General features: G+C 42.0%; 1 protein-coding gene across 7 annotated transcripts in view; it reads left to right on the top strand.

Annotated features, from left to right (window-relative positions):
• adgrb1a (adhesion G protein-coupled receptor B1a) overlaps positions 1-27311 on the top strand; it is a 151954-nt gene that overhangs the window by 20248 nt on the left and 104395 nt on the right. For all 7 annotated transcript variants that reach the window (XM_076737836.1, XM_076737832.1, XM_076737835.1 and 4 more), the window contains exon 2: positions 18752-19709. In XM_076737836.1, coding sequence (XP_076593951.1) covers positions 18974-19709 — 736 coding nt within the window. In that variant the 5' untranslated portion in view covers positions 18752-18973. The remainder of the gene's footprint in view (positions 1-18751; positions 19710-27311) is intronic.

The following is a 27311-nucleotide window of genomic DNA, read 5'->3' as shown; positions in this document are numbered from 1 at the left end:
GTCAAGCTGAAACGAGCACACAATTCAACAGCACAGTGCAGGGCATCGTTTTAACACTTAATGTTGTAATGTGTTGGAATGTAGCTCTTTTAAAATACATGTATGTTTAAATAATGTACAAGTAGTCTGTCTCTCACTGTACTGATTTTCCCTCTTATGTCCCCTGTAATGAACAGAAACAGATATTGGAAAGATTCAAACTTATGTGTTTTTTTAGAGTGAATAATCAAACATCATTTTTGACAGCGCTGTTGTGTATATTGTTGAAGATCAGTGCTCTGGGATTGTCAGATGTAATTCAGCCCATTAACAGAAGGAGCAGTGTGCTCAGATGTTAAGTCAGACTCTGTTATTTGTTCACAGAAACAAATAGAGCTTGTTGTCACGGCTACTTGTTCTGCTGTGACCTCAGCATTAAGAATAGAAAACTCTAGTTTCTACATTTTCAGTTATACTGAGTAGTTTAGTTATGTTTATTTAGTTATCTACTAAGGTGACTCTGCCCTGATCCAGTGCATATTCTTTTAATCATCTACATACAAATTGTAGCATATGAACAGTCCTGTTTGTGTCATTGTCTACAGTCTGCACCTATGATGGCAAAAAGCAAATATAATGAATGTTAAGTCCACTAAAAAACACTGTGCAGTCTGAACTTCTCTGATTCAGTCACCATTGTCTTATCCGGAGTGCAGAAAAATAGCACTAGTTTTTCAGACGGAGGCTGAACACACCGACATTGTGCAAGTGGAGAGTGTCTTGTCCAATGCGTACTGGTAGAAATGAAGGCTTTTCTCAGTGCTTTGTACAGCAGATTGCTCATTTTCAAGACAACAATTAATTCTCCATTTCTCTTTGTCCTTATGTTGGCCATGTCAAGTTTCGCAGTTCTAGTTCAATAAAAAGTTTTTTTTTTTTTCTTTTTCCTGTGGCTTTGTGTCTTTAGTTTGTTTTTCCAATGGTATAGGAGCTCGGTTTCAACCTCGGCGCAGGCTTTGTCGGTGCACTACAAGTCTCACCACCATGTCATTGATGATCAATGGAGCTCTTTTCTAAAGCTCCACTACAGAGACTCCTTGTTTGTTTGGCTTTCAGTGTTTGGTCGTACAGTAATAGCCTGGATTCAGAGTCCTTATCACTGTGCTCGAGCAGAACAGGTTAATGTTGTTCCTCTCAGAGTCACAGACAAGCAAATGCGCACACACACACACACACACACACACACACACACACACACACACACACACAGACATTCTTCACTATATTCACTGTAGATCTGTAGTGCATGACAGTGAAATAGATCCACCTCACATAGGCCTCACAATGGGAGCAGTGAAGTGTGTGTGGGGGTGTGTGTGTGTGCATGTGCATGTGCATACGTTTGCATATGTGTGTGTGTGTGTGTGTGTGTGTGTGTGTGCCATTATTTTGGGTTTATGGTTGAATTTACAAGGCTTCCTTCCACACCTGAAAGCTTAGAGGTCTGAATTCAAACGTTAAAGGATTCAATTAGGGATCGAGGTCAGATCCTAAAACAAATTAGGTTTTGAATTATTTACTCATAAGAAGTTTAGGGTCAAGAATAAAATCTGGTGAAGGTTAGAAGGTTATTATCTGTACAGCTGGCAGCATGGTGTGCAGATAATAACCTGGAGCTCAACATCAGCAGGACGGTGGAGAAGGTCATTGACTTCCAGAAACACTCACCTTCACGCTCCTCACTACTCAAAGCAGCTGTAGAGTTCATGGAGTCTGTTTCTGGGTACCACAATCACCAGCAGCCTGAAGTGGGGGACACACTAATCTCGTGCCATCAGATGATGTTCTTCCTCAGACTGCTCGGGACGATGAGCATCTCCCGGAAAGTTCACACCCAGCTCTACACAGCCACCATCGAGAGTGTCCTCACCTCCTCCGTCATTGTGTGGTACCCCTCATCCTCTGCCCACAGCAAACACGTACTGGAAGACATGATGTGAACAGCCAGGAGCCTCACAGGGAAGGGACAAGATGGTTCCAGAGCCAGACGATGGACCAGCAAGATAGTGGCAGATCCGTCACCGGCTGCAGGTTCGGCTCCATCTGCACCAGGACCACCAGACACCATGAACAGTTTTTTCCTACGGTTACCTGTCCCCTCAACAACCCATCCTAGCTCCCTCCGATACTTCCCCACCATCCACCACACATTGTAGCCAGCACCTCAGAGACACACACACACATACACACCTCTCCACACATACACATGCACATGCATAATTACTTTTGATAAGATTAATTTGAGGTCATTTGAGGTTGTTTAAATGTGTGTCTCAGCTTCGGCTTGGAGACCAATGAAGTTTAGCCAAAGTTCAGTCAGGAACTGCATGTCAGGACTGTGAGATTTTGTGACCTCCACCCTTTCATCTTAAGTGTGGGTGCCTTGCCACCTCCAGTCACACCCTCTGATCGGCTCCATTTTCCACCACCACCGTCAGTGTTTAGGCTCTGAAGGACTTTCAGTCATATTGGAAGCATCTAGTTCATAGGACCACGATGATCTACTTCCTGGTCTAAGAACCACAGTCTGTTGATAATGTCTAAGAATGAGCTGAGATTTTTTAAAGCTTGACTCATACTAGAGACAAGTAAAGGCAAAGCTTCTATGTCAAATTTCTGTGACTATGAGAACAGTTACATATGTCTTTTCTTATTTTGGGGGTTTTGGCCATCATTTATGGTCTATCAGTGAGGATAATATTTTACACACTGAATATTTTTAGGAGGCGGTGGTGACACAACTAGACACAGATTTACAACATTAAAACAATATGAGCAATCAGTAGACAATCCAGTTTATTCGTATCTCAAACACCTGCTTAATTAAAAACAAGAAACCGACCTGAACATACCTTAAACTTTGTTCGCATAATTGTGTTTCATTGTTATTTTCATGTGCACACACAAATTATGTACAGTCAGTCAGATTTTACAAAGCACCAGGAAGTTGTTTTGTGACAGTTTTGGTGCTTACTTTGATGTAAAAACTCACTTTCTCCCCCAAATATGTGGCTTAATGGCTGCTTGACCTAAAACAATGAGGTCTGTGAGCAAAGGGTTACTGACAGAAATGATGGTGCCTGTGAAGTTAGACGTGTGGTCGTATAAATGAAGGGAAAGGGTTGGGAAGGGGCTGTAGGAAGTTACAAGTCTAGTCAGACAACATATTTCTAAATGTGTGTGTGTGTGCATGCGTGTGTGTTTACATGGCTAATGAACAAGTACAAGTGCCAAGGCCTGATTCCCCGGCAGTTAACGAGCTGATTGAGTGTGATAGGCTTCCTCCATAGACTAACAGTGAATTGCAGTGATTCATCCCCAGCCCAAAATAGACAGGAGCGTTCGGAAACCCCAGGAACACAACCTGTGAAATCTGATTTTACTGCCTGAAATAGTCTGAGGAGGAATTTATCCAGAGTGTCTGCTCGCTCACAGCACACTTTCTCTCACAAGCTCTTTCATACCTTCATGAGTGTTTTGATGCATAATGGTGTGAAGGCACATTTTGAATCTCACAGCCTCACAAACACACACACACAGTCTGCTGATTGCACAATTAGTTTTTCTCTCACTGACTTTCTTTTGCTCTTTATTACAGAGACTTACATTAAATGGCATTTTAAAGGCCTGTACTGATACAAATGCTTCTGCGAACACCCTGCTGATTTGATATTCAGAATGACTAAACAACAAATTTCAATCAATCTCAAAGCACAACGAGCTACTTAGTCTTTCTCACATGATTTAGCTGTTAGTTCTGCTGGAAGCAGCACTTTAAAAATAGTGTAAAATGTGCATGACAAAAAATATGTAACCAGTCAGACTAAAATATTATTCAGTCATTGGTCATTTTCTTTACCTGTAAGTTACTTCTGGTGATCCAAGGGCAGACTTGAATAAGAAAACCCCAAGTCTGGAAACAGCACATACTCTTGAAGTTTGGATTTTTGTCGATGGTTAGGCTTCATTGGTCGGGGATCCCAGAAGTTATTTAGTGCTGAAGCCTAATTTACTTTGTCAGTGTCACTTTGCCTCACCCTGCCTGCTCCTGTCAACTTACTTTCAAAGTGTTAGTGGATTTTTTTCGGTGAGTTTTGCCAGCTGCGAGCACAGGGGTTTGATCTCACTGCAAACCAGCCCTATCGCCACACTGAACACTGATTTAGATGATTCTGCAAAAACACACGACTATGTCCAATACGTTTGGGTTTTTTTAATATCTGCACAGGGCAACTTGGGCATGGTTCAGGTTAGAGGAAGATTGCGTTCAATGCAAATAAACTATGGGTAAGCTTAGGGAAAGATCACAGGTATGGTTTAACAAGACAAAGGACCCCGGAATGTTTCAAATGAAGAATCGGCCTCTCCAGGAAATCACGTTGTTGTCTGAATGGTGCAGAGTGGCAGCATGTGAGCACACAGCGCCACAAATCTGCAGCCAGAGGCGAAGGCTGACAGTGTTTTTTTAATTTTGGTTAATTTATACAATGATGATAGAAACAAGTCATTTAAATAAAAAAGATTGCGAATGGTTACAGTGTATTTTAAAATGTCACACAGCTTTGTTTCGTAATACATTTCAAGAATGAAACATGAAAAGCTGAATTAAAACAAAAAATCATGACGCACAGCATTAATCTGTCTTCTCCTACACAAGCAACAGTATGACTGACCAGGCTGATGTGTTCGAGGCGTGTGAGGTTATTTTGGAGCAGCCTGGTGTTGTTTACATGATTTAATGAAGGTACACACCGTGAACATTTGTGCATAATGGCACCGTGCTCTGACACAGCACTTCTCCAATCAGAGGCTGCAGATTTATCAACATATCTGGCTGCAGGGATTTGATGAAATGAAGAAGAAACTCCTCATCCAGCATTAAGCAGCTGTGAACAACAGATACTGTAAGAATCACTCATGTTCATTTATAGAACGCAGACTGCTTTACACATATTTCCTCTTTAATCACATTAACAATTATTCATGATGCAGATTAAAATATATTTTCTGGCTGGGATGTCTTCTAAATTATTCCTATTAAAAGCTTTATTTATGTTTTATGCATTATTGTGACACACTTGCTCCAGTTAGTTTGCCTTTGTTGACGAAATCGTCAGATTGGAGCCAGATTGACACTGATGACTGATACCAGACACAGATGTGGATCTGAGATTTTTATACTCAGTGCAACTCCAATACCCAATTTCCACCAAAACACCAGCAACTCTCTTTGCGTGGACTCATCTGAGTGAAACTCCCACGTGTTTGTTCCTCTCATCCCACCTGTGCACATTGTACTCTGTGCTGAGCACCAAAAAATCACACAGACAGGACAATTACCAAACTGTCGGAGTGCTGCTGGGGCTGCTCTTTACTGAAATAGGGCCCTCAGAGTCTACAGCCATGGCACATGTTAACTACATGTTCATTGTCACGTTCCTTTTTGCTTTTGATTTGCTGAACACAAATTGAGCTGAAGCTGATGGGAATGTCATTAGTTTTGCAGGTATGTGGTCAGCGAGTGGAGTGGAGCGATGTAGAACACAGAGCCCAAGGTGACATCCAAGAGTCCAAAACCAAGTGATATTCAAAGCAAGTCAGTGTCAAACTGGAAACAATAATCAGCAAATCCTCACACTGGAGAAACTGCAATCAGAGACATGTTTGGTCAGTCAGTCATTTCAATGATTAACTAATGGATGAATCAACAATTTGTTTGAGCAGCACTTCATCACTGAAATAAAATCCAGTATAAAAGTAACAGAATGATGATGATGAAATTAGAATGAAAAAAAAAAAAAAGATCTTATGAAGACATTAGTTCACACGCAGCACGGATGTTGAGCTGAGTGCTGAGGTGTTATTCAGTAGAGGCGTCTGTTAGAGTCTTTATCAGACTGTGAGGCCGTGTGTGGACGATGTGTTGCCACGTCATCCGCTAAGGTCGTTTTCACAAACGGCTATTATGCTGAGTCATTGCTGCCCTTTGTATGTGTGTGTTTTGGATGTCTTTTTCCACTCACGCATACACATTTTGTAAGAGAGAGTGTGTGTGTGTGTGTGTGTGTGTGTGTGTGTGTGTGTGTGTGTGTGCGTGCATGTAATTGTGCATATGTTTACACTGGGAGGTGACTAATAATATGCATTCAGCACAAACAGGCTTATCATGTCATTCTTCTTCCATATGTCATTAATGGTCGTGTAATGGATAGACTCATTTTCGTCGTGCTGCTCCTCCACTCGACAGCTTTTAACCCGCAGCTGATCAGGGATCTGCTCTCTACTGATGTGGAAGAAGCCATGAAAAGGACATATTACCTATGACAATGTATAAGGTGGCTGTAGATCTGAATGACTTTTCAGTTGAATTAGAAAAGCTGAATAGAAAGCTAAAAATGGCTCCATTAGAATAGAAAGGATGAATCTGAAGTGGAGAATCTTTTATTTGTTTTTAGGAAATTGTAAAATTCAAATAGCATGATTGACAGGGTTGTAACAACCAGCCAGAGCTCCGTTCCTCCCATAGATCACTTTTATTGACTCCCATTGGAGCATTTCCAACAATGAAATTCTCTGATCGAATCATCAGTGCAACCAATGGGCCCCTCCACCACAAAACATGGTTTAATGAAATGAAATCATCAGTAAACAGATCAAGTTTGGATTGTAAATCAGTTTAACCTCTATGGTGCAGTGTTTTGTAACCAATCGCATCCACAAAGAGCTCCTTATATGTTGGATTATTTCCGACACATGGGCAGGAGGTACAGATGGGTGACAAATTGAAAAAAAAAAAGGCGTTAGGCCTTAGTATAGCTTCTCAGACTTGTCATCAGATTAGTTTGACATTTCACTTGATTATTGAGCCTGAAACTGTGCTCATTTAAGGAAATTTCTGTTCAGGAGGTGAGGGGCTCATTTTATTGTGTTTTATCCTACCCAATCAGTGAGCGACATTCATTCCACTGATGTTATTTTCAGTCGATACAAAAGCTGCAGTAGTGATTTATGGAAGATATTTTTGGTCATGATTAAAATGAAGCTAAGAGATGAAATTAAAAAGATTGTTATTTTACGATATTACAAGCATTAGTCAGGCCATAATTAAACTTAGAGGGGAAAAAAAGCAAAGGATTTATCAAGATAGGAGCAAATAAACAATACGTGTCCTGTACTGTACTGCGCAGTCATGTAAAGTCACTTACTGGTTAAGATTTGACTGCACTTTATTACTCGCCCAGGGGAAATTCAGGTGCCACAGCAGCAATTACAGGGAGTGCACCAATGGAAGGGCAGAATGAAGGGAAGGGAAGTGGGGAATAACACTATATAACAAACAAAACGCAATGAGCTAAATAAAATATGATAAATTGTCAGTATGTCTGAGTGATAGAAAAAGTCCTTGGTCTCGTGTCGTCCATTGATCCGGTGCTCACAGAATATCATCCAGCTTGTGCTGTGACCCAGTGAGCACTGCTGGAAACACTTTGGCAAGCTGCTGATCAAAGCTGTGACAACAAGAGGTCCATCACTGTGCTCAGGTGAAACATCTCATCGAGGACAAGTCAGCGCAACAGACGCCGTGGAGCTTGTGCTCACCTCCTGCTCTGCACTGCTGCAGCAGTACAAGCCTGAACAACTCAAGTCTTAGACTACAGAGGATTGGATAATGTCTGGGACTTATACACATACTCTGTGTGACTTTCCACCTGTTGTTGTGTACTCAGGTCTTACTCAATACTTATGCTTATGATGATGCTCAGATGACAACTCAACATGCAAACTTTTCCAAATCAGGAGGAGGGTTATTATTTAAAGATACAGAAATATGGCAGAAAGGAAATGGTTAAACAGTCCCCTCTGTGGTTCCTTCCTACTCGTTGACCTCGGGCAGGGACCAATACTGTTGTTGTTAGTCTTTCCAGTCTGCACAGGACTTTCACCAGCTGCTTATGTGAGCATCAAACTTAATAATGGTCAGTTCAATGAAGAAGTTAACACCTTCATATGGTGGGCACTTTTTTTTAATAGTGTTTGTTGTTGCAATTAGTAGTTGTGATGATCCTGATGGGCACAACCCCTTGACTTCTCCCTGCAGAAGTCAGATCATTAAACTCACCTGGACTGTCTGCAACATTTCCATACAGCTGTGTGTTGAATTATCCAGAAAAGCCCTGTTACGTTTAAAACACATGCAGTCGGTCATCCTAGTGGTGATAGATGCAGATGTACCGATAATTGGAAGATCTTTCATTGAGATTTATAATCAAGCTGAATATATCCTCGAGTGAACTGGGATGAGAACAGGCATTAAATGTAAATTGAGAACAGTGGCAGTCTTAACATAATGAACTGTGGGAGTCGGCTGGTTAGAAAAACAGATCTGCGCAGCGCTCTAATACAAATCAGTCTGAACAAATATCATTGCAGCCTCCCTTGTGGATGCAAATTTTCAACATAAGAAGAAAGAATAAAGAAACTGTCTTTAGTCCAGCTGATGCAAGCACGTTGAATTCCCATCATTTAGGCTTTCAAAGGTTTGCGTGAAATGTATTTTCCAGTTGGATGGAACAGAGTTGAAATGACATTTGAAAGCAGCCAGTTGCATATGATGTCCTCTTTCAGTTTTAATCCCCTTCCCTTTGTGCAAACACATAGCTTTTCTGATTAACTCATTTTCATCTGAATGTGATCTGGCTTGATTTGATTTGCTTTCCAGAGCAATTGCCTTTCATATTAATGCGATTACGTCGTAGAACAAAGCGGCCATTATACAGAGACTTATGGCGCTAGTGGAAAAAAGGACCATCACATTGCCATCAGTAACATCCCTACTGAGAGATATGGGTATTAGGAGGGAGAGATAACACACACACACACACACACACACACACACACACACACACACACACACACACAGGCACATGCATCATGACTCTAATCTCGCTTTAGTTTTTCTTCTGGCTCGGGCAGAGCACCGCTGTGACTGCAGCCATGAGTGGTGGAAGTGAGAATCCAACAAAGCCGAGGATCTGTTTGTCATTATCAGCCCATTAATGTGTTTGTAAAAGCACTTGTGCTGTTGGCTCTGCATGTGGCAAGACTGTAATCTGAGGTTAGACATGTCATAAATTCTCATCTTGGTGAAATCCAATTAAGTCTGTATTTAACTCTGGATCCACTTCAATACAGCCGCGGCCTGGTGTGTATGAAATAATTGCTCTCCGTGTTTTCTTATTTCATTTTACACTCAAGAACAGAACAGCATGCAGCTGAAGCCGCTCCGCTCCGGCAGTATGCATAGTCTGTACAGTAAACCTAATAATAGACATGTTCAATTACACTCATGGTGCTTTAGTGTCTCAAGTGTTGTAACAGTGCTGTAAACAATGCTGATGTCTGTTTGCTGTCTGCACCCCACACTGTGGGCTTTGAGTGATACACACTGACTGCAGGGCGTTTTTTCTGCTCCACTAGCATGCCGGCATGAGGATGACAGTGTCAGTTTGTCAGTTGGTCTGTCTGTCCAACACTTTAGTCAGGAGAAAGATGACATGACAGCATGACTGATCAGGAAATCTTGGATATTCATGTTCCCCAGCCGAGGCTTCCTCATGCCTCTGGTGGGCTCTTTAGTTTGGGTTGTACCTTCATCAGGTCATCACAAGAATAATCTAAATCTAATGGGCAGATTGACATGAAATTTAATGAACACATTTTTGCTACCAAGAGGATGAATAACTTCCATTTTTGGCAGTCTGCCATTTGACACCATCCTCGGGACTGAATGTCAGCCTAATGGACAGAATTTCATGAAATTTGCTCAGCAATCTCCTGGTTCCAGTTTTAAAGACCCCATGGCCCTTTCTCTAGCACCATTAATTACATTCCCTTCTTCCTAAAACATTTGCACAGTCATTTTCAAATATTTTCAAACCTGCTTTTTTCATCTTTGCTATCTTTTGTGTGAATACTGCTTCACTTTTAGCTGATACTGACAATCCTCCTCTGCTCCGTGTTCCAACTGGTCCTCTTCTTCTTCTTCATGTTTTATTGCTTGCGTGCACTACACATTTCCTTTATAGCTCCTTTTGCAGTCACTAGGAATGTCGTCGCACCTATGTGGCCGATAGTGTACATGTGCATACGTGCACAAGATAAATTAATGCTAACACCTTTATATCATGGGCTGTAATACACTTGACAGCTTAACACTACCAATAAACTCTATTTTGTGCTGAATTTCAGTGTATTGCACTGGGTGTTTTTAAAATCCATTTGTTCAGGATTTCCTGCACATGCTGTATGTCTGTATCAGTGAAAGGCCTGTGAAACAGCTTGTAACCTGTCACTATTCGTATGTTGTTTTAGGTGGGTTTGTGCCCCCTTAATGCAAGGCCGGACAGGTTGCATAGATTTTTGGACTGTAAAGTAAATTCCTCCCACACAGTGCTGGTATGATTTCTGTATTCACACACATGCACACACACAGACATCTGTAAAGCCAACTGGACTCTTTTTCCACAGATGTAAGACAGAGGAGAAAATATATGGGGACAAACTTATTCTTTGACATAAAACAGATTTCCTTTACAATCCACTGCTGTTTATTACTTTATTCTGAGTCAGTTCTCATCAATTAAACATTCCCCACTTCCATTGTACGACTTCCTATTGAGCTCTGTGGGAGCTCTAATGAAATGTGTATCTGAATAATGGTGAGCAAGTTTGTGTGTGTCGTGAGCGTGTGCATGTGTGTGCGTGTGTGATGTCTTCCCTCTGCTTATTAGAAAAGCTTTGACATTTACCACGGTAAACACATTCATCAGCAGAGACAGATGATTATCTGTTTAATTTTGGAGCCTTACAAGTCGTCGCAGATTTTGTTGTTGCAGCCATCAGGGTGCAGCTGTACAGACACAGCAGCAGTTTGCTGAGTAAAGACCCCCACCATGTTTCCTCCAGCTTGTTTCTCCATTAACCTTCTAGCTCAGGTCAAGGCAGGATTCCATTCATGTATTTTTGGAGAGGAGGAAAATGGATGGCAGTAGGTGGATTGAAGACAATTGTCACGCAAGAGAAATCTGCCATGCAGGATTTACGCTGAATTCAGAGGAAGGACTGCCATTGATGTGATGCATTCGTACCCAGCTGACAAACCTTAAAGAATAATCCATAGAAAATCACTTTCCGCCTGTGTTGTGTCTCCACACCATAGATAATACACGACTGTCACTTGTCACCTCCTCATTGCTCTGAAGCTTTGTTGTAAATGACTTATAGGCATCTATTGACAAAGTGACACTTTTTATGGGACAAACTTAATATATTCATGCATTTTTTTGTTGTTGTCGCTGTATCTTGGGTTTGAGTTTGACATCTGAATCAAAACTGACTGCAGTGACTGTCCTCTATAAAAGAGCAAATAAATTTTTCAGCCACCTTTCAAGATTACAGACGGTCATTACTCAAAGAGGTCGTGTACACACCTAAATTCCACAAAACATGGCGTGCTTGGAAACTCTGTGATTACCATTTGTGCTTTTAATTAATTTTAGACCTGTTAAATTCAAAAGGATACTTTCCACTCATCTAAAGTTATAATTGGAGAAACTTGATATCAGTCTACATTCCAGTTTCGTGACATGAATAGGACACATTCATCACGAGAAAACAAACACTGTACGTCTGTATGAGGATGCATTCCTCATCGCACCATAAAACTGAACATCCCCAGTTTGACTCCACCTGCAAACTGTCACAAAAGCAAAAAAAAAAAAAAAAAAAGTGCACTCGTCAAACAAACAAACTATATGTGATGTATGCATCACATCACATTCCTGTAAAGCTTCCTACCAAAAGGCACAGGATCGGTATTTTGTTTCAACGGTGAAACAGTGAATTAGGTACCTTAGTAGCAAATGGGATGAATGATGACCTGAATCCTTTGTTGTTTTTTGTCATGGTTCCAAACCGGATAATTCAACAAAAGGTTAAAAGCGACACAGCAGCTGCTGGTTTTACAAACCCGCATCAGTATTGTCCTCAGCATTCGGTTCACTCCTGCAGCTAAATGTCTGCAGATGTCCATTAGCTCATCTGTCTTTGCAGTAAGAGTGTGACGAGTAACAGGAGGTGACCTTCAAAAATCAATGGCTATGTTATTCAATACATTCATACAAAAAAGGATGTTACATTAGGAAAGAAAATCGCTGAGCAAGATAAAGATCTTATTCCAACAAAAGACTTAAATCTACTCAATCATCTACATACTGTGCTAAATTACAAGGTTATATAGAATGTATACACTTTCAGCATTTTATCTAATTGCATCTTTTCACCTGATTTTCTAATTTGACTTATTCTTAGGTTGGTAACAGATCAACATTTACTTATGTTGGTATCAGTTAAGTCAAAGGTTGTTTTCATTTGGTTAGGTATCCTCTGCCTCATTTTAAGGTTGGTGTTGTTAATATGTCATAATGTCGCTCATATGTTCATTGTGGAGACTAGAGATTAACTGGATCACATCTGATTTTTACCTATTAAACTATTCTATTCCCATTTCTCGCAGCATGTGTCCGGTCCCTCACCCGAGCAGTGCACGCATGGACTGAATAGCCTCTGTGATCAATGTCCAACACCACCGACTGCTTTAAGTGATGTCCCTGCCAAATATTTCGCATGTGAAAGAATTCAGTGACGCAGAGGAGCAATTTTACACAATTTGTACTTCAGAGAAGAGGGAATCCGTCTGCATCTCGCAGCCCTGTGGCTTTTTGCCTTGTAGTTTATACAGCAGAGTGTGGCAGCAGCTCCCTGTGTTACTCTGCTAATCAGCCTGTAATCCCTGTGCTGCTGATGTGAGAAGTGATGCTCCATGTGACTCTATCATTTTCTCATCAGTGCTCTCTTTGTCTCTGTCTCTATCTCTCTCTTCGTCTAAATCTCCGTCAGAGAGACTGTTGCTTCTCTGTGATTGGGCCATTGTTCTGACTCGCTCACAGAGCCAGCCCGTTGGGCTTGTTTACATGATTCATGCTTCTAGGCTGCTGGCTAATGCAACACCTTTGTTCTTTTAATTGCTTGCTGTTCCAGCCACAGGCTGAAAGGAATGAATAATTCCACTGCTACAGAATACTAAAATTTCCACCAAGTGAAGAACTTCCTCACTCTGAATAAGAATATGCCCAGGCAGCTCGGTATGTAGACAGCAGCTTCATGTACAGAAAGTGACGCCTGTTTTGGCAACAGTCATGTTTAAAAACATATGACCTGTATAGTCGAAATAGCAATAAATTATAAACACAATCATTTGCAATACAAGCTGAACCATCACTATAAGAGAACTGGCAACACAGAATTACATTATTTGTAACCAGATCAGCTGTGGTGGGAGCCAAAGATTTGAAGAGCCTCAAAGAGCCCTTAAAGCTGCATTCATTTTGGCCACTGGGGGCAGTGAAGCACCTGAAATCACAACATCTGACATGATATCACCTTATCAAATTGTCAGCAAGCAATTCCCCATTTACACATCCAGCAGACACGGATCAACACTCTCATGCATTTGGAGTGGTGTTTCTGTCCACCTAATGAATGTAAGTCCAATTATCACTCACTCAGCTATGTTTTTATTTCCAGTAACTCCTAAAGCTGTTACAATCCAGGATGTGTAGTCTGAAAGAAGTGGGTATTTACCAGTCAGGGAGCATTTAATGAAAGATGCTTTCAGATTGCATTGTTGGTGTCCATATGCGGAGTGTGACCCATACCAAGTACAAACATGAAGGATAGCTTTTCTTTTCTGCACCAGTTTTTGACCTTTTCTTAAAAGTTGTTTTTGGCAAGTGGCCCAGTTTTATGAAAGTGCCATCCTGAATCACTGAAGTACTCCTTAATTCTCACCTAACCCAGGAACATTGACAACGAATGGGCTTTTATGACCACTTTTACTGAAATACCTTTTTTTTTTCTTTCTAAAATTAAAGACGCTAACATCGTAGAAATTCTACACATTGGGGCTTTTGCATGTACCTGCCATCATGCACTTTACGCCATGCTCACTGGCACCCTCACTGAATTCTGTGCTCGGTCTAAGAAAGCCTGGAATCACCAGTGTTCAGTGTTATTCTGTGAGCTCAGGAAATCCTGCAGCCCTGCACACATTCAAAAACAATAATACAACATGCAGCATCAGAGTTTCAAAGAGCTACATTGATTAATTGACAGGGAACATCAACTTAAATCTTCAGGTCAGATTCCATTCAGCAGGTTGCCGCTGTGCAGGTCTGGTTCAAATCTCTGCTTTGCTGGCCGTATCCTATTCGCCTCTGCTGCAGAGTAGATGAAAGCGTGTTAATAGCTGCTCTCCATCTGTTGGATTCTCAAACACGGTAGATCGATAGAGGACGTTGGTGGTGTCTGTGTATCTATGTGTTTCAGGGTTGGAGGTAGGGAGGTGGGGGACTGTGCTCGGTGTTAGCAATGAGGGGAGGCTTGACACGAATAGGTGGCTCCAATAGAATACTGCATGTTGGGTGATCAAACTCCCTCATGGCAGGTTAGGAAGGAGGAGGGAAGGTGGAGATGTAGTGTGTGGGGGTCTGAGGATAAATGAGGTGGAGCTGTCAATAAATAGCAGCTCTTTATCCTGTCTTAAAGCTCTGTTCATTTCATTACTGTCAGGCTTGTCTGGTGAAAGAGGCCTAGGTTGTTTTCCCTGGCAAGAGGTGAGGTTAGAGAGCTGCCAGGCTGAGGGTGAAGCAGGTCGAGTCAGACTGACATGTACGGCAGGATGAGATAAAAATGAGACAGGATAAATCACTATAACAAAAGAAAAATCCTTATGGTGCTAAGTGATATTAGATACAGAGGATTTGCTATAGCTTATGATTTTGAGAATTGACAGCCCTGAATTGAACAGCGGTTATTTCCGCCTCACAAATGGGGGTGTCCTGTTGTTGTAAGGAAACATTTTCACTGCATTCCCCACAACAAGCCTGCGGAGCTGGCTCCACTCCGGAGGGAGGGTGGCTGCTATCAGAGGCAGACTATTACAGCCCTAAGTATCAGTTCAATAGCAAACAAAAGTCAGTCTTTCTTAAGTCAAAGTGTTTCTGGTTTACACAGAGGTTTGGGACTTTTAAATCATTCACCCAGTGCTTTCAACAAAGTCTTCTGCTTTCAGGATTCTTTTGGAAGATACATATTGTAGCCATTGTGACGCAACCATTTTTTTCTAAGTCCAAATTATCCCATGGCCTTGAGGATATGTGAACATGGATGTGATGCGTGCTCAAGGGCACCTCAGCTTGGTTTGGGAGCCAGCCACCCTCCTACGGATTTACGGAATGAGCTATCACCTCCAAACAGTGGCAGTGTCATGTTTCACAAGTCACTGTCACTTGCAAATTGCAGATACATTTGTTAAACACGAGAGAGAGAAAATTATATCTTATTGTTGCAAACTGCAGCTTTAGTGAAATGGGCCCTGAGATGGTCAACAGCACATGGCGAGTGAAAAACAAAACAGTTGAGCAAATGGGTGTGTCATGTGGAGTGTCATCAGCGAGGATTCTTTTAGAAGTGTTTGTGTTTTTGCAGGATTTAAAGTCTTGCTTCGTGATGCAGCTCTAATCAAAATCCTCATGTGGTTCAATGTGGTTTATGCTTGTCTTTGACTGCCAGGACTGAAACTGCCTATATGATGGCAGAAATGGTCCTTTTGTTTTGTGAGGCATGAAGTCTTTCGGTTCCAGTAATCTTAAGGTCTGTTTCCAGATTTAAAAGAATGAAACTGCCAAACATTTGTACATATACTGTTAGATTTAACATCATATTGTAGATGTCATTGTTAATTAGGTGTACCCTCCAACATAAAGAAATCACTATTAGAATAAAGACCAAAAAAGCACAGAGAGGCTTTACATTTTTCCCACATCAAAAAATAATCTGTCCATTTGCTGCTCTGATCTTAGACAGGTGAGACTCTTGAGCTGTTTGACGTGGCTTCCTGAATGAACTTATTGAAGAAAAAATATCTCTTGTTGACAAGACCAGACGCACATTTTGATTAAAGTTTGCTTCATTAAGTTTGTTTGGCGAGGAAACTTGATTGTGTAGAGATGATACAGTGTACTTTCCCCTAAAGGCCTGCTTTAGAAGGATTTTCTGTTTAGATTGCATTTCATTGCTTCTGACGACTTATCTTTAACTCCATCCCACCCCCACATCTCCCCACAGAAACACAGTCACGCACACAAACGTGATCATTCCACACTCTTTTTCTGTGTGGCCTGCAGATCATTATAATTGATCAGTGGGAGGCTTCACTGTGCTCGTGTCCTTGGCTACACAGCCCACTGTGGCCGTCAGGTTCACTCCATCTGAAATCTATATCAAGGAGCTGGACAGCGATCCAGTGGTGCCTGTTGTCAGAGCTACTGCCACATTTACCTTGGAATTAATTTTAAGGGTTGCCTGGAGAACTGGCTTTTGGTATCAATAGAACAAGAAGCCCAAGCCCCTGGACTCTGATTAGAGCATCTCTGAACACATTACATCTCGTTATGTTCTTTATATTCTTGCTTTTTCTGTAGGTTTGTAGGGCTGTCATTGCTAAGAATTAAGGGCATACATCCAAGAGGCAGTGTTGTAGCTTTTCTGCTGTTTGAAATGGTATTGAATAAGATTTGGTTGTTGGTCGAAGTTGGTCGACTCACTATTATGAATATTTGCTGGCTACCTTGTGTTATGTATTTGGCAGTCAGGGCCCCCACTCTGCCACCACTAAAAGCTTTCTTTTTTTGACTCTTATTGGCTTCATCATTTAAAAAAGCATGATTTAATCGAACAGTACTATTTCTGGACTAAAGAAGCCACAGAATTTAATGGATGTTCTGGCTACTTTGGGGCGAAACAACAAGCTTTTTCACCTTATAAAGTTGATACATTGGACGTGTTAGGAGGTTAACTGTTTACACATCCAGCAGACATGGAGGAACATTAACATTCATTTGGACTCATGTTTGTGCCAACCTGATGTATGTAATTCCAATATTTAGCTTTGTTTTGGTCTCCACTTATTTATCATCCAATAACATTTTGAAAATCTCAACTCAGGCCATTACTGAATACTAATTCATTACCAGTGGTCTGTTTTCCCAAATATAAAATCGATATACCTTACTGTGCAGAACTGACATGACAATGATTTGTAATTAAATTTGTCAGTATTTGTAAGTTAAGATGAGGCCAGGGATGATGTGCCTATAAAAGTTGAATTGGTTACTGAATGAATGTAACAGTGAAAAACTGAATTCACAATGAATCTGTATTTAACGTGGATCAGTGATGTCATGGCAAATATCTGAATTGCTTGATGGGGGTGTGTATTGGTTATGATACCCATCAGATGTACAACACTAATGCATCCCTGACATCTACAAACTCCTGAGAGCAATATCTAGCTACTAAATGCTCCACTATCTTTACCAGCTAATAGCAGACTTTGTGTGTGCTGGGGGGGGGGGGGGGGGGGTAGTACAAGGCAGGTTTATCAGAGCTTTTTTACTGAAAAAAGCAGCCCGTCACAGCTAGAGACTAGATGATGAAAAAAAAAAAAAAAACTGAGACTGAAAGACTCCACAGTGTGAAGGGGATCCACAGAGTTGGTGTTAATTGTGGATTGAGTCATTGTTAAAATAAAACACTTTTGCCTATTTCAGCTTTAAATGAAACAGATGTATGACATTTTAATGTTGCAGTTTGTAGTTTGTTGCAGTCACTTTCCCAAAACTTAGATTAATTTAGCTGTGGTGTACAACTGCACATTACATTACAGTCTGCTTCTCATAATTTGGCTATTTTTCATTCAAACCTGCACTAAACATTCTGCGAACACAAACACACTTATGAATATTCCTCAGTACAGCAAACTGAGCACCTTTTGTTTTTCACACAATAAGTTTAACAACGGATGATAATTTCCCTAAAAAGCACTCATTGCAAACCAATCTGTGCACAAGAGCAAATCAGGAGTGTGTATCTGAATCATACTGTTCACCATCCTAGAACTTTTTTTTTCCATGTCAACTTTTCAATCAAAAAACATTGATTATAGCAACTTAAAATGGCAAAGCTACTCAAAGGGAGGCTGCCCTGCATATAAAGTAAAAGAGGCATGTAGCAGAAGAAATGGGCCAAAAAATAAAAGATACGGCTATCATTTTTTGAATATGTAAAAGAAAAAATCATCCAATTGTTTTGACTTTAATAAGAAAAAACAAAGAAGACTATTGATCATGGCGTTGCTGTTGGTGGCTCATCCCTGATAAAGTGGAGTAATGAATGACTGCAGGTGTTGCCTTTTTTGTAATTAATAGTCTTATAATTGGACAAATTAATGAGCTGGCAGAAGAAATATGGGAGCAGACAAGTGAGGAAAACAGTTGTCTCTAAGGAAGAGACCAATCTGAACTTGTGTAATGAAGAAAAACCTAGTCAAATCACTGGCTCCCTCTCTTTGTCTGCTTCTAGTCAGTCACTTGTTCTTCAGGGCTTGAATCATTGTCGTCACTCTCAGTTTACTGCACAAACAGTAACAGCTGATAGAGATTTCTCATTGCAGAGATAAATAGAATCAGTGTAATCCCATTCCGTGTGATCAGATATGAAGTCTAATTCATATCTTGTCTCTTCCATTTCACAGGTTCTTCTGAATCTCGGGGTCGACTGATGCAGCCATGGGCCAATCGCTGGATCTTTGAGAGCAACCTTCCTCCCCCTCCTTCTCCTCCACCACATCCTTTTCCTCTCTCCCCTCCACCTCCTTGTCTTCTTCCTTTGCCCTACACAGCTGGAAGTTGAATCCTCTGAACCAGAAACCAGCCATCAACCTATGATACCTTCTCCTTCTTTTCATCTGTAAACCATGACAAGCGTTGTTTCTTGGATTCGTGGCCAAGCAAGGTGGCCTCTCCCAGTGCTTCTCCTGTATTTTGCCCCCCTGCTGCTGATGGAGGGCTGGTGCCATGCAGCCCCTTCAGGCCCCGAGTCTGACTCCTGCTCAACCTTAGTCCAGAGCCGCTTTTTCGGCTTCTTCCTGTCATCCTCAGTATTTCCCACCATGCCTTGTTCCTGGACCCTGCAGAACCCTGACCCGCGGCGCTACACCATCTTCATCAAGGTCACCAAACCTACGGAGGACTGTGTGCCGTCACAGCTCCGCACCTTCCAGTATGACTCCTTCCTGGAGACCACACGTACCTACCTGGGCATGGAGAGCTTTAATGAGGTGGTCAGGCTGTGCGATACCTCTGCCCCAGTAGCCTTCCTGGAGGCCGGAAAGCAGTTTGTCCAAATGAGGAAGGGACTTCCTCGGGCAGGCACACCCATCACGGATGGCAACGGGGACTTCAAAACCGAGTACCTGGTGGTGGGAAAGCGCAACCCCAGCATGGCAGCTTGTCAAATGCTATGCCAGTGGCTGGAGGATTGTCTGGCCTCTAGCACGTCTAACCGGCCCTGTGGCATCATGCAGACTCCATGTTTGTGCTGGGAGCCACCACCGCAGCTCAGTGAGGGGGATAGCTGTTATCACAATGGAGTTTACCTGGAGAACTGTTTACCCAGAGTGAAAGAGAGTGGAAAAGATGCTGAGATAAATGGTGAGTAGGAAAGCTTTAATCGTTTTTAACTCAAAAAAAAGTTGTAAAATATTATTTGCGAAGGGAACGTCATTGTTCACTTTCATCATTGTTCACAGATCAACTGCACAATTTCTAAAAGCATGTGCTAAGTAAACGATTACATCTGTTCTTCTGTAAAACAATAGGGGAAGATGAAGCTCGCTTTCATCAAACAATAGGGGAAAACAGATTCTATCTTTAGCTGCTCTCAGCAAAATGACAGAGAAATGGCATCTTCAGTAGCAATCAAGCCGTGAAAATGTGTATGATTGTGAAGAGCGAGGATAAATGTGTGACATTGGCTCGAAAGCAAGTGGAGTGCTTTGGCCAAAGTAGAAGAGAGAAACAGGGACAGAAAACAGCAAATGGGGCGGGAGGGGGTTTAGGGTTTCATCTGATGGAAGTGAGCTCTGTGACCTTGTGAGGTCAGCACCGTATTCTGTCCCTCCGTGGTCCAGGGAGGGACACTTGATCGGCCTCCGGGAAGCCTGTGGAAGCGGAGGAGAATCAAGTGCTGATATTGGATAGCTCTGGGGATGCTCAGAACAGGGCTGGGGGGGTGGGGGCTGGGGCAGTCATGTAAAGAGAGACAAAAGAGGAAGATAGAAGGAGAGAGGCAGAAATGTGATTGGCTAAGGGCCTGTGGCTTGAAGTCTAATTGTCTGCTGCTTGATCCCGGCTCCCCTTCCCTTCCCTCGGCAGACAGGATGTGGCCTGACATCTCTATCCTGGCTTCGTCATGACTATGGCCAGAGGGATGGAACATTTCTCGGCTCCCCTTTCTCCCCCTAACCTTTCCACCATCTATCTCTCCCTCCTTCCTCCGCTACTCTCAGTCGCTTCCCCTAATCAGCCTGTGGTCTTATTCTCTCAGTCCTCCGCCTCCTCTTCTTCTTAGCCACCATGGTTGCCTCCCCATCTTTCCCTCCCCAGGCTGATAGTGGGCTGATACTGAGCCAGTCGTGGGAAGCCAACCAAGCAGAGAAGATGTTGCGGTGGGTATCTCCTGCCTTATCCTCCTCCAGTCTCCAGAGCGGCTAATATCCCCTCGCCGCCCCAGCCTCCTCTCCGCTACTTATCACACTTATGTAATCCCGCTTATGGTGCTCAACAGCGGGGTGTGGGCTGTTTGTGCCTTAAGGTGTGAAAAATAAAAAAGAAATATACCATCCACCGTTGGCTTGTGTAGAGATAGGAAGAGAAGGATGCATTATAGCTTTTCTTCTCCTTATGTGTGCTTCAACCCACACAGGCGAAGCGTCTCCTAGATGATAATCCCAGGTTCAGAATGAACGAGTGGTTTTGGAACCCTCTGATGAGCTCAAATGGAAGAGGCAAGCTGTCTGTGAATATTTGGCTGGATGGGTGACTGGATGGATTGAATTGGTGGATGAAGATAAAAACAGGATGGGGAGACGTAATGGATTCTGTGTGGAAATAGGTCGGGGCGCCTGGCAGTTTTGGCCCACTGTGCAGCGAAGAGGGGATAGAGGGGTGACAGTTGTGAGCGATGAATGAAGGAAAGACAATAGATAGAGACGAGAGAGAGTGAGAGAGGAGAATAAAGGAGACTGAAGAGGCTGACAAGAGCTGAGAGGGGGAGTTGCCTGAGGTGGACTGGGCTTGATGAGGATAGATAGTTGTTGCTTGGGTCAGGCAATATGCAGCTGGGCCTATTTGGTTTCAATACCCTCAGTAACAGAGGAGTTCATAGATTACAGTCTGTCTCCCAGCCTCCTTCACTTTGTCTCTGCAGAGGGACTGAACGTCCTGCCCAGTAGCAGACGGAGGGGTGAGACCTGCTGTCAGCACTGCTCTGCTCTTGTCCAGCTCATGGGGCCTGGACAAGGAGTTTGGCTTCTTATAGGCAGTTTGAGAGCTCTGCCTTGTGCTCAGCCACTCCTCATATGGTCCTTTGTATCCAAAGCATAAAGCTAATGAAAATACAACTGAGACAGGATGACACAATGCAATTTTCTAAACCCCGTATTCCTAGTTAAACATCTGTATTGGATGATCTGCACATCACAGTGTATGATTTACCTGAAGTGACGATGTTTGATGCTGTTGCAGGAAGTAGTCTGCCCTTTATGAAGCAAGGTGGGAGGTTAAAGGTGTAGAAGCTGGGATGGTTGATGCATGTGTACTACATCTGGCTTTCTTCTGGGAAAGTAACAGTTTATTTGCATTAAAATGATCATTCCTTAGCGTTGCAGAAAGCAAATATTGGCATTTGAATTGGCAGTTGAGTCGTCCAATATCAACTTCTTATCTGGCGATTGGATCGGATGTTCTGTTGTGACTTCTATGTGGGTATTTATGTCATTTTCAGTCTGCAGTAGAGATGGTGAGGAGCAGCTAATTTAACATTTTTCATGATATTTGAAGAAATATGGTGATTTGCTGAAATAGTATAACTTGGGAGAGCCCATCGATGTCTTTCTTATTTTCTGATCTTTCGGTTATGATTGGCATGACATTGATGAATCAATAATCCGTGATTCACTGTTATTAAGTTTATTGCATATGAATTTATTAATTAATATGCAAAGATGGAATGGCAGTATTAGTGCATCTTCATTATTAATAAATTCCACCCAATAATGGCAGAGGTAGCCCTGTGTGAATGTGGGGTGAATTGTTAGATTAATTGATTGACTTTTCTGAATGATAGGGTCAATGTAACACTTAATAACACAGTACTAAATGCTGGCCTGTGAAAGTGCCTGTGGTATGACAGATGGGGTACAGCCTCATCTGTTTTACTATATCAATAGGGTCATCAATAGGAAGATCTTAAAGTGTATTGATTATAATGTGACCTTTTGATCGAATTGAAAGGATGAAAGGATGCAATCACATGCTTTTAAGTGTTTTTATCAATAGGGTTAAGAGTCTTAGTGCACCCGAGTAGCAGGAAGTTTGGAGGAACTAAAATCAAATGTTGCAAGAAATTCGAAAAACAGGACAGGTTCATATTTCATATGTCCATAGCTCACTGTTTGAACACAGCTCCTGTGCTGTGTAAGAAATCCTTAACCTTTAAGCTGAGAGGACTTGGTGATTTCAGGGCTATTTTTGGACCGTTCTGACATTCAAATGGTGAAAGTTAAAGGTTTTGGGAGAACATATTGGCTGTTGGCAGCTTCAGTCCAGAAATATTGTTCATGAAAATCCATTTTGGTGGACTTCCAATGCACACTTGTGCATGTGTGTGAATGTGTGTCACGAAATGTGGTGTAGCACGGAGCTGGAAAGGATTCATTTGTTAGCCCTCAGTGGACAGCAGGGGAGGCAGTGAGTGATTCAAGGATGGACATGAGGAGATGAGAAAGCACACGACTCAATCTGAACAAAAGAGACACGATTGTGATAGCACCAGAAATGACTGACAAAGTGAAGGTGAAGGAGGACAGACACAAATTACTCACAATACCATGGTATCATCTGGGTCGTGCACGTGGTTGCACATGACGCACTCGCACTTTCAGCTGTGCTGTCTTTTTCAAGTGTGGAATTTTTAATAAAGCTTGGAAAATAAACAAACAAGGACACAGTATCACAGACTAAAAGCACAGTCGTTGGCAGTGTCATCTCAGTGCAAAAAAACTGTGTTGGATGGGGTCTTTCTGTGTGGAATTTGTATGTTCTTTACATGTTTGTATGGGATGTGCAGATTGGGTGAATATGCAGTCTTTTGCAGTCAGTTTTTTAAATACATCATGAAATGCCAACAAGGCCTGGCCCACTTCAAAAGCTCCTCCAAATGCAGTTGACAATCACAAATTCCTTTTGGCTGATTTTTTTTACTCGTGTACCCATCAGAGCCCGCACACAATGTGCTGTGCGCAGGTCAGTTTTTGTCACGGAACCTGGTAATCCACCATGTGAACTAGCCATTGAAAAAGCCCCTGCAGGATGTATGGAAGCCTGTATATGTTGTTAATCACAGGTTGTTATGCAATAAATAAAGAAAAAATGTGGATATGCTCACCCTCAGTGTGATTCACCATGTGTTGAAGTAAACCATGGCTTTCAGACAGCAACACTTACATCAAGGAATTGACCATTTATAGCAAATGGTTATACAGTGATACTTTGTGGCAAAGGCTCCAAGCTGCCATGAGTACTCTGCTGGAGAACTCATTCCCCCTTAATAAACATACACGAACATTAGATATTAGTTAAATGAACAGAGAGAGCGGTTGGTCAAGGGAGCTGCAGAAGCAAATCAGAAGAGTCAGCGAGGGTGTTGTTAAAGCCGACCCTGAACGCCTGGGTGAAAATGATTGAACGGTATCAGCATGTTCTTCAGTGCTTTGCCGAAACACGACCAAAATGTTTACACTTCGTCGAATTTCAGTCAAAAACTGTGACCTGCGTTGTTTCTTGGTGCAGGTTCAGTTTGGCTTTAAGATCCTCTGAAATTTAAGGGAGGATTCAGGGCTTCTTCCATGTTTTTTAGGAGTGTGTTCACACTGATATAGGCTCATAAAAATAACATTCATTTGGTAAGAAACTGAAAATATGAAACAATTCTAGACTAATTAGGCCTAAATATTTATTATTATTTGAATGTCCGGCCCTCGCAGTATCTGCTTTCTGGCCCTTGGACAAATGTAACGGAGGACCGCTGTCATATCTCGTGTTATGAACAGGCTACAGTACATTATGAAGTGAAATATTTCCTATTTCAAAATACATTTTTTATTAATTTATCATTTGTTGGTGATGCTGGAGATCATTCACATAGCTCCTGTCCGCCAAATGAATGAATGTGAATGAATGTGATTTTAACGCAGCTGATTTGCTTATTGTTGACAGTGTTGTCATGGCGACATTAACTGCTGGAGTGTTGTGAGTTGTTGCTGCAGAGTTCACACATTAGCGTTACGCCAGAGAATTTTCAGCTCCTAAATCGCAGATACAAAACGTGTCTCCCTTTCTCGGGTACACAATAACTAGTGGAAGTGTAGCTGTAAGAATATGTCTGAGTCAGAAATAAATATGGACTAACTGTGTGAGCCCTGCTGGCCTCGCAAGAGATGTGACATTAATTAATTTCTAAACTTTATTTTATCATCACCTCTGACCTTGAATAAAAATCAGATACGTTTGAGAACATCTGCCAAGGATCCAGTTCTTAATGTACACACACCAGTCCTGTGATAGACTGTGTGGGGTGCACCATGACTCTGTCCCAATGCATGCTGGAAGAATATCCAGGATGAGCGGATGTAGAGAATGGAGGCTTGGAGGCAGCCGTCTCTGCTGTCTGTCTGTTCTGCTGATCGTGGTTCTCTGGAGACTCTTTGCTATAGTTACTGGTGCTTGAACAAACAAAGATGATCTTGTCTAGTCTTCCTTTGACAGGAGCTGCCAACCCACCACACAGTATACATATTTCTTTGTCTATCATCATATTGGACCCTGGGGAATATATCATTTCATGAAGCACTGAATGTTCTTTTCCTCTTTCTTTTCCCAGAGCTTTCTTTTCTGTTGCTTCCAGTTTTCACAAATACTGATTCAGGACAGTGACAGTGATGCAGCTGTCAACAAGCTATGACTAGTTGGCGTGTGTGTGTGTGTGAATGTGCGCGTGTTGTAAAGGTCGCTGTCATGGGTTGTTGGACGTTAGGTCCAGGCGAGAAGAACTGATAATGACTATGTCTACTTTTTTGTTTGCGTTTGTGCCACTGGCACAATCAGTGAGCTTTGGTGACTACTGTCCCAACATGTAGAGTGTGACTGATGCATCATCTTGACACACTCACACACACACACATTACTTTAGATATAAATACACACAACTCAAGGAAAACAATTACAAAACAAGATGATAGCTGAAAAATACCATAATAATGTTGCATTAAAGAATGTGATTGTTCACGATTCTTAAAATACATGATTTAAACTTGAGTTAAAAATGATCCCAGCTATAATCTCCTGTGGATAAAGTGTTCCACATCTGGAGGCCTAAACAGAGAAAGACACCAATCCATAAAAGAGGTTAAAGAAGAGGGCACCTTACAATTCCCCATAGACACACAAGAAACCCAAGAGGCTTAAAAAGGTCACCGATCACACGAGGACCACTGTTATTTAGGTTTTTATGGATAAGTTTATTATTACCATGCAGTTTTTTGTTGATATAAATGGGTTGGACAAAATGTTACAGAACAGAACAACAACTACAGCCATAAAGACACAGTGGATATAGGTCAAAACTCATTTTATATCAGAATATAATCAGTCTCATTCCTCCTCATGTAAAATTCTAGATTCTTTGATGAGTCATGTTGAACTTATTCAATCAAATGGTATTTAAGCAAACTAGCCACCCGCCCACCTAAAAAAAAGGACACATTCTGCTGTTGGATTTTGGGTCATGTTAGCAGGCGGAGCAGTATCTTCGAAGGAAGTGTGTGTTTGTTTATGTTTTCAAAAAGCCTTGTTGAAGTCTAATTCCTTCATTTCTCCCTCGTCCCCTTTCAGCTGAGCTAACAAAACAGGTGAGGAGGCGTGGGTGGGGGTCCTCTATGGCTCTGCGTCACTCTGTTTTGTGCCAAAGCAGATGTGTTAAATGTTGTATAAAAATTCAGTTTTCCTCAAAATATAAGGAGGCTTTAACGTCGTGTCCCCTCTGCACCCCCATGGTAAACCAACATGGGTGTTTTTAGTTAAATTGCCTCATTAGACCTCCTCTCAGGTCTGCGTGGCTGTGCATAGACTGCATTTGACTGACATCTCCCTCACCCTGTTAGTTTTGCGATGCTTGTTACACTTTAGTCATTGCTATAGGAGCTGATGTCTGCTGACCTCATGTGACTCCCTGCAGAGCGCCCACCTTCAACCTGAGCTGAGATTAACCCAGCCAGGACAACTGAAAACTCTGTCTTTCTCTCTCTCTTTCTCTGTCCTCTGTCTTTCTCTCTCTCTCTCTCTCTCTCTCTCTGTCTCTCTCTCTCTCTCTCTCTTTCTCTGTCCTCTGTCTTTCTCTCTCTCTCTCTCTCTCTCTCTCTCTCTCAGAGGCAATTTTGCCTGTTCCTTCTGCATCGCACAAATCATAGAGCCCTATGTAGATTTTTGTAACTCTCAAATATCTGTGTTGGCCTCAAAATCCATCATCATTTAAGCTGTACCCACTTGACTCTTTGCTGGCCTCAGACCAGCTGGACATCCATTATGCTGATAGTTCTGAAGGCAGTAGAACAAGGATAGCTGGGTACATGCAATAAACTGACAGCAGGGGAAATTGGACCTTTTTCCTTTAGAGCTTTAACTGTACTGCCCTCACTTGGCCAGTCAGTTCTGGAAATGCCAGAACAGTGTTGAGATACATCATTTCACAACTTTGATCACAGTTTAATCACTGCTGTCTGACATATTGATTGTGATGGAAAGGTAAAGAAATAGTAAAAGACCAGACTGATACATGGTGTAAAAAAAATGACAGCATCTGGAGGGAAGAAGGAAGAAGTGCTCATAAACCCTCCTGACTTGCACTTTTTTTTCTCCAGTTGCTGGCAGCTGGCTGAGGCTGAGGAAGATGAATGTGAGTGCTGTGTCTCTCCCTGC

The sequence above is a fragment of the Chaetodon auriga genome, chromosome 8, assembly GCF_051107435.1.
Source record: "Chaetodon auriga isolate fChaAug3 chromosome 8, fChaAug3.hap1, whole genome shotgun sequence".
NCBI lineage: Eukaryota > Metazoa > Chordata > Actinopteri > Chaetodontiformes > Chaetodontidae > Chaetodon > Chaetodon auriga.
The sequence above is the reverse complement of the archived record's forward strand: the minus strand, read 5'-3'. Positions and strand labels throughout refer to the sequence as shown.